This window comes from Amia ocellicauda, chromosome 15 (genome assembly GCF_036373705.1).
Source record: "Amia ocellicauda isolate fAmiCal2 chromosome 15, fAmiCal2.hap1, whole genome shotgun sequence".
In the NCBI taxonomy this organism is placed as follows: domain Eukaryota; kingdom Metazoa; phylum Chordata; class Actinopteri; order Amiiformes; family Amiidae; genus Amia; species Amia ocellicauda.
This window is the reverse complement of record NC_089864.1, coordinates 23,297,207-23,310,841: the sequence shown is the minus strand read 5'-3', so window position 1 is coordinate 23,310,841 and position 13,635 is coordinate 23,297,207. Positions and strand designations below refer to the sequence as shown.

Here is a 13,635-nt window from a genome sequence, read left to right as displayed (position 1 = left end):
CTTTCACCCAGTTCTCCTCTGAATCATTCAGATGTTCATTGGCAAACTTCAGAAGGGTCTGTACATGTGCTTTCTTGAGCAGGGGGACCTTGTGGGCGCTGCAGGATTTCAGTCCTTCACGGCGTAGTGTGTTACCAATTGTTTTCTTGGTGACTATGGTCCCAGCTGCCTTGAGATCATTAACAAGATCCTCCCGTGTAGTTCTGGGCTGATTCCTCACCGTTCTCATGATCATTGAAACTCCACGAGGTGAGATCTTGCATGGAGCCCCAGACCGAGGGAGACTGACAGTTATTTTGTGTTTCTTCCATTTGCGAATAATCACACCACCTGTTGTCACCTTCTCACCAAGCTGCTTGGCGATGGTCTTGTAGCCCATTCCAGCCTTGTGTAGGTCTACAATCTTGTCCCTGACATCCTTGGACAGCTCTTTGGTCTTGGTCATGGTGGAGAGTTTGGAATCTGATTGATTGATTGCTTCTGTGGACAGGTGTCTTTTATACAGGTAACGAGCTGAGATTAGGAGCTCTCCCTTTAAGAGAGTGCTTCTATTCTCAGCTCGTTACCTGTATAAAAGACACCTGGGAGCCAGAAATCTTGCTGATTGATAGGGGATCAAATACTTATTTCCCTCATTAACATGCAAATCAATGTATGACTTTTTTGAAATGCATTGTTAAAATACACCTACCATTAAAATTATAGACTGATCATTTCTTTTTTGAAATGCACTGTTAAAATACACCTACCATTAAAATTATAGACTGATCATTTCTTTGTCAGTGGGCAAACGTACAAAATCAGCAGGGGATCAAATACTTTTTTCCCTCACTGTATATATATATCAAAGTATTTGAATGGCCTAGATCTAATCTGCATAGACATGAACGCACTTTTGTAGTCTGATTTAAATGGAAATAGAATGTAAATGGAGTTTGGAAACAAGGTTCAGGAGAGAGATTAACTCCCCGGATCTACTGTGACTATATTTCCAGGACAGGTATATTCACTACCAGTCAAGTTTTAGAACATCAGTTTTTCAGTTTGTATTGAAACTTAATGTCTCAATGTACTCTGAAATTAAAGAATGGAACAAATAAACAATTGGAGAAAAAATCGTTTTAACAAAATGTAACCCCTTAAACTGACAAATCCCTCTGGTACCCTCTTTAATCCCATGTGTTGTTTGCCAAGTGTTTGGTATCCAATGAAAGCTGAGGCTCTCAGCTTTCTAACAATGTGAAAAATTAGTTTTTTATACCGCCCCGCATTTATGCCAACCCCACCCCATTCCACATTCTGAAATGAAGTGGGGGGGATACTTGGTCTGAGTAGGAATACAAAATCTCAGAAAATATGGACAATTATGACATATTCCGGAACCAGTCAGTCTACTGATCAAAACAAGACCATCTACATTTAGGTAGAAGCAACACATACCCGTAGAGAGCTCAAAATGTCAAGATGGAAAACTCTGTTTACACTGTACTAATACACAACGATTTTACATTATTGGATCTGAACTTCTCTGTGTTTGTTCAAATAATATCTACTGGATTAATCGTTAGGTTGTTCTGAACAAAACAAGACTATTTGCAAAGGAATCCGATCAAAACTGAGTGATCTGTGACTGTCTGAATGAGCCACCCCCCCATCCCCCCCGCCCCGAGCAGACTGCGCGTTTATACCCTGTGCTCTGAATGACGGTAGGCGACACAGAAACTGTAAACTGCGCATTGTAGGAATACAGTGTAACCTCTATGCACAGGATCTGTGCATAACACTGCAAAATTATGCTTAAGAGGGTGTAGCAACACAGTATATAACTCTGAAATGCACATTATTTTTCAGTTTTTGGTAACCTAAACTTTTTTTTTTTTTTTTTTTTTTTTTACCTCTGGCAGTTTACCCCTTACCTTTGCACCATTTCAGGTTATTCACTGGACTTGAGCTGCTTACATTTAAATAAGAGCTGGAGAATTGGGGTGTTCTAAAATGTTGGACCGGTAGTGTAAAGAAGTCATCTGTCCTTCTTTCCTAGTCTTTGATTCTTTGTCTTCCTATGAGCTGCCACATTATCTTTAATCTTTGTAGGTATTCGCAGGTATTTACTACAGCTCTGTCAGTCCAAAAGGTTCATAATATTTCTCATGTGAAAGCCAATGCTTCAACAACAATACTACTACAAATAATAATAATAATGATATATAACACGTATATATGTATCAGTTATATAAATTACATTAAAGCTTTAACTCTAAATGCAAGCAAATATGCAAATATGTATTTTTCTGTAGCCCTAGAAAGAATATCATGACTTTGTGGAACTATAATTCTACAGACCAGTGAAAATTAACATAATACATTTTATAAACTGGCCTTTGTATCAGACTGTACATCAGACAGAACCATAGAACTTGAAAGCTCTTGTGATGTTAAGTTAAGATCTGTTTTGTAAATCGTGCCTGAATGGCACCAGTGCAGATTAATTTACCTGGACTCTGGTTGTGTTATGATCTCCTGTGTGTGTTATATTTCCAGTGCATGAGAGTATATCTTAATTATGTAGTCACAATAGAACTCGACATGTGTACAGGTTTAAAATGCAAATCGTCGATATTTCTCTTTCATGTTTTTTGTTCTACTACAGAATGTAATTAATATCAAGTACAAGAAGAAAATAAAACCCCCATCAACCTCTCTATAAAAAAATAAAAAAATAAAAGCTTTTTCAAAGGTCAATCCAGTCAAAATACAGAAATGTAATAAAGCACTGGCTGGAATCCATTTTTGTCCTTGTGTGAGTGACATATTGTGCATACAATTTATTTTATCTAGTATATAAGTGACATTTTCTGTTCTTCCAGTTTATGTACTTATACTTTAATGATTTTAACACCTGAAACCTATATAAGTTGCATTGTGTATTCTAATTAACAGTATGTCCCTATAGCACCAGGTGGCGGGATTGACAATACGTTTCTGAAGAGAAGCAGGCGCTGGGATTGTGGCTTCAGGCTTCCAATGCAGATGTCCTATTAGATGGGGGTCAGCATTGATCTGTAAGGGCAATGTCAATTGTGGCAGAGGAAACCGCTGTGGGAGTGACAGACTATTATTATGAAACCACAGCAGGCTGCATTTTCAGTGGGTTTAAATATGGTTGCTTTAGGACACATCTGCTGCATAAAGGTAGAGTAATACGTAACAGTGAATGAGAATTCATACAATATGTAGCTAGCAGCATTTAGCAGTCCAAGTCTAAAAATTGTATTCTGACCTTGTTTAACCATCCTTGTTGATACTCCAACAAGTAATCCATAGGACCAAAGCTTACGGTCTTAGGTTTTCAGTTTCACAACACATCTTTTTGACCCTTTTCATAGATCCACTTATAATACCTTTGATATTATGGACATTTGAAATTGCTTATCAGTTGTGGCTTTCACCCGTTTCTTTCCAGTCCAAAAGCTACATGTTTTTCTCAGTCTATTTGTCATATCTGCCTATAACTGAGGCTGGCTCTAAATTGCCTATTGAATCAATGAATTGACAGCACTGGTAAGGTTCTGACCTTCATCAGGGTGACTGACAGGGTAAAATACCAACTGACCCAAGGAAAATTGCCTTTCTTGTGCTAATTAGAAAATGTTAATATTTTCAACACTGTTGTGGAATAGTTTTGCTTATTCTCTCGGTCAGTATCATTGTAATCTGTAGTGCATTGCTATGTGCAAAACAAAGAAATCCTCCACAGTAAAGTGTTCTCTTATAGAAACAGGATGACCTTCAAAAGCGATTGACATCGCTGCAAAATGGACTCCATGAGTTTCCCCCTCAAAATAAAACGATGTATACAAAAATATATTTTATGTGTTAGATTTTATTAACCGTTACCCACACATACACAATCTCAGTCCACAGTTCAGCTTTTATAACTACTTCCTAGAGACTGAAAGCCGATTTTTACCCTCAACCGAAAAAGCTTTTACAAATCTCTCACAAATCAATCACCTTGTTTATGTATGTACAACAACATATTGATTTTCAACATGGATTCCCTTCAACATTTAAAAATAAGTTTCCTATTAGGGTTGTCAATGAATTACAATTCTGCAGTGAACGTATGTATTGGTTTTGGCTAGTATTTGTATAGATTAAGCGAAACTCAAGAGTTTATTTCCCCGAGAAGCCACTTAATGTATTAGTAAACTAATCAGAACAAACCTGATGGAGATCCTACAACACAACTTTCAGACACTTTTTTTTTTTTATGTTAGTCTACCAATTACCTAGACATAGATAGCCATATCAGTGCATATTTCAAAACTCATCGTTATAGTTCTCTGTGTTCAGTATAGCATCTGGTCTCTCAAGGAGTGGCCAAAAGAGAAGCACCTTTCTTGTAAATGTCATGGCTACAAATGTGAATAAAACTAGAATGCTCTGAACTTTAACATGTTCGAAATCTTGAGAATGGGAAGGCTATACTCATTTTCATAACAATTATTCATTTTGCTCGTTACATTTCAAAATGTAAAGGGCGGCGCGGTGGTTAGCGCTGCTGCCTCCCAGCTCCGGGGGTCAAGCTCTGGGTGCTTGTCTGTGTGGAGTTTACATGTTCTCCCTGTGTCCATGTGGGTTTCCTCTGGGTACTCTGGTTTCCTCCCACTGTCCAAAGACATGCAGGTTAGGTTAATTGGCCATGCTAAATTGCCCAGTAGGTATGTGTGTGTGTGTTGCCCTGTGATGGCCTGGTGTCCCGTCCTGAGTGTATGCCTGCCTTGCGCCCTATGCCTGCTGGGATCAGCTCCAGCGTCCCCCGTGACCCTCACCAGGACAAGCGGTTTCGAAGATGGATGGATGGACATTTAAAAATGTAATAATCCGAGTAGTGTGAATAGGGGTTATTATTAAGTATACATGCTCGCTGCATCTTGTACCGTTGTGATTGGCACTGACATGGCGCTGGTTTTCCCTTGCTGAAGAGAGTAAGACACTGATACTACTCTTCATTGAATCTTTTAATATAATTGTGACAATATCCATGAATGAATATCCTGTATATGACTTTTGTATTGGTTGCACTGCATGCATTATCACGCAATGGGCATTTTGAAGTTCTATTTCTTGTATTTTTGTATCCCTTGAGAACCCTACTTCCTATATAATGTTAAAAAACGTATGTACCAGAAAAGGCGACAGGAGGCACAATGCAATGGAAGGCACAATGCAGGGCAAGCTTTATACATTTTTTCCATTGGAGGTCATTTCCCCGGCTGCTGGCTGGCGTTGCAGGATTTTGACCATGATGCCATTTTTGGGTCCTAAGGTTGAATTGGATTTTAACTCCACTGGGATCTGAAAGATATAAACAAACAGAACCAGTTAAAAGGGCTATTTCTTTCATTTGTGCACTCAGAGGAATGTAAACCACAGTCAGACAGACCCTCTCTGACTCCATCATGCAACCAAACAGCCTTCCATCACTGAATCTCAGCAATGTGAAGTACATGTGGATTTCATTCGCCATTTTTACTGGTCAATAAACATTCATTTTATTTCTATGATATTTATTTGGACCACTATCAAGTTCAAGCTAATCACATTACCTTCATTGAAGTCTTTACCTTAAAAACAAATTATGATCTTTAAAGAATGCCTATCTCAGTTGGACACAGGGTTTTGATGATAGTGCAGCACAAACAACCCACCTCGGTCTCCGGGCAGGTTTCGAAGCAGAACTTTTGGAAAACGCGAATCATGGCGATCTTGATCTCCAGCAGGGCGAGCCTCATCCCCACGCAGCTACGCGGTCCGGCTCCAAATGGGAGATACACAAACGGATGCCTTTTGGCTTTTGCCTCTGTTGTAAACCTGGACAGCAAAAGAAAACAATCATTTCTTGTTGACATGTTTGCATTCTTGAGGTATACAAGACCCCGCCACTGAGGATAATTATAATTGACTATATGGGAACGGCCCTGTTAAGACCCACAATCTAATAACAATCTTATGAATAGTCTCAAATGATGAGGTATTGTATTATCTTCTGCATGCTCATTTCCGACCTCCAAGGCCTTCATTACAGCGGGTGATTCTGAAAGTTGATTTGACCTTGTTTCCTACCTCTCCGGGATGAACTTCTCTGGGTCAGGCCAGAACTCAGGGTCATAATGTATATAACCAGCTGGGATTTCAACTGTACTACCAGCGGGAATGAACTGCCCGTTCACAGTGCAATCTCTTGCAGCATCCCGGGCAAACCTGTGGTGAAATTAACAGGGGAAACCAAAACAAGCCTATCCCATTACAAAAGCATAGCATACAGCCTTCAGATCTTTTGTAAAGTACAAGATTAGGCCAATATAAGAAAACTCGCCAACTAATGAATGTGCTCTGCATATTTCATCCAAAACGGTAGGTTAACCTTTCAACCAACAAAAAAACTCAACACTCATTAAAAAAAAATAATCTCAGAACAAACCTCTTTTTTAAGTAAGCATTACAGTAGGTGATAATGTGGCCTTTTCAGTCTTGTCTAACTTTGTAAGTACATTATACATTATTATTGTATTATTTCTTCATTTACATGTAGGTATTGGAAGTATATATGAATGTATTAATTCTGAAATGTACCTGAATCCAGGAGGGTACATGCGTAAAGTCTCTGAGATGACCATGTCTAAGTACAGTAGCTCCTGAACATTGTTGTAATCTGGTGCATCCTACAGGAAAAGGAAGACATCATACAATAAAAAAAAAAAAAATGTATCGAGTCTGTGGAAAACCTGCAAACTTTAGAGGAAAACTGATGAGCTAATGAATTCTACTTAAATAACCAGGCCTTCAGATTCCTAAAACGAACACTTGTACAAAGAGGTACAAACCCACGTCCTATGTTTAGACATTTCTTGCGGATGAACATTCTCACTAGAGGGCAGCAAATCAACACTTCTCTTCCTCCCCCTCCCTCCCATCACTGTGAAAATATTATTTCAAAAGCTATATACTGAGGTCTTGTGCTTATAGAGAGAGACCGAACAGAAAGCAGAAAACTGTCAACGAGAATAATATATTGGGAATTCTGAATTTCTGTGAATGTTGATAAACCATCAAAAGGTGATCCAAACTGTGGGGGTCTATCTCACTCAGAATGTTTTACATTCAATTATAATAGACATACGCCAGAACAATTATAAACATAATTACTTTTTACAAGTAAGTACTTTAATAGTAGAACATTACACACAATACTATTATAAATTGTAGGGCTAAACAAATCTATAATATAAAATAAGGAAGATGATATAATAAACTGTTACGCCTACCTTTGGTGATAAATTAACATCTGTGCTTTACCCAAGTCACAGATAATAATAAAATAGGTTATGGTTTCCAATGCCCCTTTTATTTTTTTAATTAAGGATGATTTTCCAAGTACAGACAAGACAAATATCAAAGTAATTCCTTGTGTGCTTGCTTTTAAAGTATAAGAGAAAAAAACTTTTAAGAGAATACTTTTATAACCTTATAGTTAGGTGAATCTCTGGCCAATTATACTGTGATAAATCACACCAATTAAATGTAGGTCTGTTTGAATGGAGGAAAAGAAACATTTCTTATTAATATAAGGTGCAGTTCAGAGGTCTCAGTGGTATAGCCCTGATTAGCTTGCACATTCCGATGCAAAGGGATTCGACTCTAATGAGAAGTGCCACTACACTGTTATGTACTAAAGATTTTAAAGCAGTGCAGATATAATGCGTTGAAGTATAACCCTGAGCCATTCTTAAATCTTCAAAGCTGGATTATTTTGAAAAGAAGTCATCCTGGGCTGGCTTTTATGCTCAAATTAAGACTAACAGGGCCAATCTTACACAGCTGAGGTTGTTAACTTCCTTCCTATATACTGGATAAGTCGAAAATATGGAGAACATGTTGCAAATGTGGTCAAATGTGATTCAAACCACCATCACAAACACACCCAAGTTACGCAGTCCAAACAAGTGACCAAGCCACTGCACTATAAAGACCAGTCCCCAGTGGCTGGGGGGTTGTACTCTCTTGAAAGCCTAGGGAAGTGATGTCACCATAACAGGGTCTCATACCCAATTAGTCTTGTTAAATGCGGTTGTCCAGTCCACATCATTTATGCAATTTGCAATTTCCTTTCCAGTCACACTCTGTTTATGCGTTTGTTATATGAGAACCTTGAAGGAATATTCAGGAAGTTGAGAAACACAAAATACTAGTTTCTCAATCAGAGGAATTCAGAAGGTCCTCCATTTCATTCAAAGTAACGAGAACCATACTTTAGACAGCCAAACTAGTCAACTATATTCTCCCACCATTGCACCTAAACCAATAAGCTTTTGTGTGCTGTTGTTGAAGAAAAACATCCCACAGACTTGGACAAAAATCATGACCCATCTCAGCAACACACATGAAGCTCACAGAGAACGCTGTGGCTGTGGCATTTTGCTTGCCATTATCCGCAAATAACAAAGGTGTCACTGGTCCTGCATGACTTTCTTTCCTCTTTCAGAACTGTGACAAAGGAAACAAAGAGCAGCAATTCAGTTCACACAAGACGGCAAATTAATTTCAATGAACCAATACATCTGGTCTCTTCCTAAATGTCCAGCCACCCCACCGCACAGAATTCCATTAAGATTGCAGCTATTACAAGCCTCACCCCCCCACCCCCACCAAACGCCTTCATGTTGCAATGAAAATTATGCTACGTTTCAAAAAGCATTCTCTAGTCATTTTTCGCATTAGCCAGGGTAGTCGACCATGAGGGTGAAGGGGTGACGAATGTCTCAGAGCCCTGTAATATAATGCAGTGACGCTGAGCACCAGTGAGTGCTGTGTCTGTGTTGCAGCAATTTTCAAATACGTTCATTAGCCAGTGTTCTTGTCATTTCTCGTTCCTGGGCAAAAACTTCCAGAAAGAATGACATTCCACTAACGAGTGCTCAGCGGCAGACAGAGCAGCTGGGTTTCTGCGTAAGATGAGTCGTTAAGTCAAGACTTGTATATGAAGACGGAAAGATGCCAATATGAAGCCAACACATCCAAGAAAGTTGCTATCGCACAGATATGTCCATAGCATACAGTGTAAAGGCATGGGCATCTCCCACTGACCTTGCATTTAGGCATCAGATGACAAGAAGACGGCCTTCTGACTGCAACATCTGGAGCTGTGGTTGAATCTGACTCCCAGGCAAAATACAGATGATTTCCGGTCTAATAACTGTGTTAGCCCTTGTGCGGATTCACATCAATCCCCAGCAGGAAGCCAGACAAGAATAACAAAAATTTCTAGACCGGCACTAAATCGTTAATGGAAGACCTGAAAGGGACAGGAAATCTTGAGACTCAGTAGAGGGCACTGCAGGGTTTTGGTGTCTTCAAAAGCAAAAGGATGTTGTGGAGCTAGAGGACTCATCCATCTTGGAAACATCTCTGCAAACACATCACCTTGACCGCTCACTGCTAGACACAGAGCTAATTGAGATGGGGGGAAATGGCCACTTTAGTTCCCCTAATAGATACAGTGAGGGAAAAAAGTATTTGATCCCCTGCTGATTTTGTACGTTTGCCCACTGACAAAGAAATGATCAGTCTATAATTTTAATGGTAGGTGTATTTTAACAGTGAGAGACAGAATAACAACAAAAAAATCCAGAAAAACACATTTCAAAAAAGTTATAAATTGATTTGCATGTTAATGAGGGAAATAAGTATTTGATCCCCTATCAATCAGCAAGATTTCTGGCTGCCAGGTGTCTTTTATACAGGTAACGAGCTGAGATTAGGAGCACTCTCTTAAAGGGAGTGCTCCTAATCTCAGCTCGTTACCTGTATAAAAGACACCTGTCCACAGAAGCAATCAATCAATCAGATTCCAAACTCTCCACCATGGCCAAGACCAAAGAGCTGTCCAAGGATGTCAGGGACAAGATTGTAGACCTACACAAGGCTGGAATGGGCTACAAGACCATCGCCAAGCAGCTTGGTGAGAAGGTGACAACAGTTGGTGCGATTATTCGCAAATGGAAGAAACACAAAATAACTGTCAGTCTCCCTCGGTCTGGGGCTCCATGCAAGATCTCACCTCGTGGAGTTTCAATGATCATGAGAACGGTGAGGAATCAGCCCAGAACTACACGGGAGGATCTTGTTAATGATCTCAAGGCAGCTGGGACCTTAGTCACCAAGAAAACAATTGGTAACACACTACGCCGTGAAGGACTGAAATCCTGCAGCGCCCGCATGGTCCCCCTGCTCAAGAAAGCACATGTACAGACCCTTCTGAAGTTTGCCAATGAACATCTGAATGATTCAGAGGAGAACTGGGTGAAAGTGTTGTGGTCAGATGAGACCAAAATCGAGCTCTTTGGCATCAACTCAACTCGCCGTGTTTGGAGGAGGAGGAATGACCCCAAGAACACCATCCCCACCGTCAAACATGGAGGTGGAAACATTATGCTTTGGGGGTGTTTTTCTGCTAAGGGGACAGGACAACTGCACCGCATCAAAGGGACGATGGACGGGGCCATGTACCGTCAAATCTTGGGTGAGAACCTCCTTCCCTCAGCCAGGGCATTGAAAATGGGTCGTGGATGGGTATTCCAGCATGACAATGACCCAAAACACACAGCCAAGGCAACAAAGGAGTGGCTCAAGAAGAAGCACATTAAGGTCCTGGAGTGGCCTAGCCAGTCTCCAGACCTTAATCCCATAGAAAATCTGTGGAGGGAGCTGAAGGTTCGAGTTGCCAAACGTCAGCCTCGAAACCTTAATGACTTGGAGAGAATCTGCAAAGAGGAGTGGGACAAAATCCCTCCTGAGATGTGTGCAAACCTGGTGGCCAACTACAAGAAACGTCTGACCTCTGTGATTGCCAACAAGGGTTTTGCCACCAAGTACTAAGTCAAAGGGGTCAAATACTCATTTCCCTCATTAACATGCAAATCAATTTACAACTTTTTTGAAATGCGTTTTTCTGGATTTTTTTGTTGTTATTCTGTCTCTCACTGTTAAAATACACCTACCATTAAAATTATAGACTGATCATTTCTTTGTCAGTGGGAAAACGTACAAAATCAGCAGGGGATCAAATACTTTTTTCCCTCACTGTACATTTTATAAAAGCTACTTTTTTCCCACGTCTACAAAAATATGTACAATATTTACCCTCATTAGTAAAACACAGACAAATTAAATGTACAGCATGTCCCAAGCCATGTGGTTAAGGTGGGGGTTAACTCCAACAAAACATGGGAAAAGTGCAAAATTACCAAGCAAACTATAACACATAAAAATGATACAATCACCATCCTAGAGAGATCAGTTGGCCTTTGTCTCAGGGCCAAGGGACAGGAGGCATTAAGCCTGCCTACTGATTAATTTGTCAGTTTGTCACTAACGACCTTGGGCTTAGCATGCCCTATTCATTTTGTTTTACTTAAGTTTGTAAAGAAACACACACAACAACAATACTTTTTGATTATTTGCTTGATGGACTTGCTGCATTTTCATGTTTGAAACCAACTTGGCTTAAACTGCAGGGAAATGCTTATCTGTAGTCAAAGCAAAACCCTGTCAACTTATTTATACTCCAATGGTGTTAATTATGAAGCCTGCTGGGAAGAGGATTTTTAAATTTCTTAACAGCAAAAGCAACTTCATTTTCTTTTCTTTTGACTTGCAGCTCATGCAATGCCAGTGTCTTTATATCAATTGCCTAACCTACAGTATGTGTTCAGCATTCCCCCTTTGAGACAAATCTTTAGAAATTGTTTCCTATTCTATCCTCATTTGAATATTAGCCCTGAAGACCCATTGATAAGTATGTTAGACACAGAACAGACCAGATAGCATTACTTTCTTATCACAAATATCCTACAGTGTTTCCATAGAAACCTGAAGTATTTCTTGTTATTGTTAGTGACGGGAGCTTATATATTCAACCGTAAAAGATGGCTTTGGGGTATTGTTAATACACAAATTTAATGACTGTCAGTTTGCATTGTCTTTTAATGGTTCAAAACTTGCATGAAAAACAACATCATAGTTTATTTAAAGCTGCCTAGATATTACAATGTATAAAATCTCTCTGCCACTCGTCAGTTTTCTATTTTGTTTCAAACAAAGGTAAATCCATCCATCCACACTCACTATTAGAGTCTGCCTGTCATTCTAACTAATAAAATAATGTTCAGTTTCATATGACTATATATATATATATATATATATATATATATATATATATATATATATATATATATATACACTAGACTGTACACAAAGGTAGTCAAAATTGTGGGGCCACACAGACAATCTAACTGAAATGCAACAGTGAAAAGAGGAATCATTACAATTTAGTGATTCACATGCAAATGCATTAACCTTCTGGAAATAAAACCAAGGATGTGTTCCTAATATGTTCCCTATCTACTGATAACTTCTCTCATCAAAATATTCCCCCTACTTAGCAATCGCATCTGCACCTACTCAGGGAATTCTGTCACACATTTTTAGCTGTGTATCATCATCAACATTGTGTTATCAATTTTCCTCAAAGGAGGCAGCTAATGAATGTTTACAATTTACTGGAGAACATTAATGTCAGGCAGTGTCAATGTACATATGAATATGTCATGTCATCTGCCATAAAAGTATTAAGACAATTCAAAGGACTTATGGTCATTAGGAATTCAAATGTCACACACTGTGGGAAAAAAAGTAACCTTTACATGAACTTACTGGCAGCTAGATTTGCCATTAAGTTACTGTCATTATTACAGTAACACAGGAGTGTAAAGTGTCATACTGTGAATTTGACTGTAAACATGTTTACTGTAATTATGCCAGTATACCACTGTAAAATCTTGTAAAAGTTACTGAAATATTAGTGCTACTAAAGAGAAAAAAAAAACTTGATTATTCAGTAGTATTCTGAAGTATTGACTGTTGACTGGGAGATGTGCTGTGGGTTTGTGCCAAACGTAACGCTTGGCATTTAGACCAAAACATTCCAATTTGGTGTCGTCTGACCATGATTTTGCAGGATCACTCAGGTGCTTTGAGATGGCTTATTTTTAGTAATGGATTCTTGCCATACAGGCCACTTTTGTGAAGTGTTCTGCATATTGGTGATGGCACATCTCAGTCATTGAGCTCTTTCAAAGTTTTCATTGGCCTCACAGTGGCATCACTCACCAGTTTCCTTCTTGCTCGGTTGTTCAGTTTGGAGGAATGGCCTGACCTAGACATTTTCTGGGTGATACAATGCACCCTCCATTTCTTGATAACAGAGTACACTGGGCTCACAGGGATATTCAATGACTTCAATATGTTTTTGTTCCCTTCTCCTGACCTGTGTTTTTCAATGACTTTATCCCTGACTTGCTTTGAAAGCTCCTTGGTCTTCATGATTAAGTCCTTGCTTGAAATTAATTACCTGACCAAGGAACCTCACAGAGACAGGTGATTGTATTCTGAAATAATGTGAACCACTGTTATGCACTATATTATGAGCAGAAATGAGACATCAGACAAATACCAAATGACATCTGTTTACAATGGATTGTATAGGATGTTAGCCCACAGGCGGCCTTAATG

General features: G+C 39.2%; 2 protein-coding genes across 8 annotated transcripts in view; one reads left to right on the top strand and one right to left on the bottom strand.

Moving 5' to 3' along the window:
- Positions 1-13,635, top strand: part of parp12b (poly (ADP-ribose) polymerase family, member 12b) — a 36,759-nt gene that overhangs the window by 17,755 nt on the left and 5,369 nt on the right. The window lies entirely within an intron of this gene.
- tbxas1 (thromboxane A synthase 1 (platelet)) overlaps positions 3,864-13,635 on the bottom strand; it is a 93,701-nt gene continuing 83,929 nt past the window's right edge. For all 4 annotated transcript variants that reach the window (XM_066724209.1, XM_066724211.1, XM_066724212.1 and 1 more), the window contains exons 11-14: positions 6,640-6,728; positions 6,130-6,267; positions 5,715-5,877; positions 3,864-5,361 (exon numbers count right to left, since the gene is read on the bottom strand). In XM_066724209.1, coding sequence (XP_066580306.1) covers positions 5,245-5,361; positions 5,715-5,877; positions 6,130-6,267; positions 6,640-6,728 — 507 coding nt within the window. In that variant the 3' untranslated portion in view covers positions 3,864-5,244. The remainder of the gene's footprint in view (positions 5,362-5,714; positions 5,878-6,129; positions 6,268-6,639; positions 6,729-13,635) is intronic.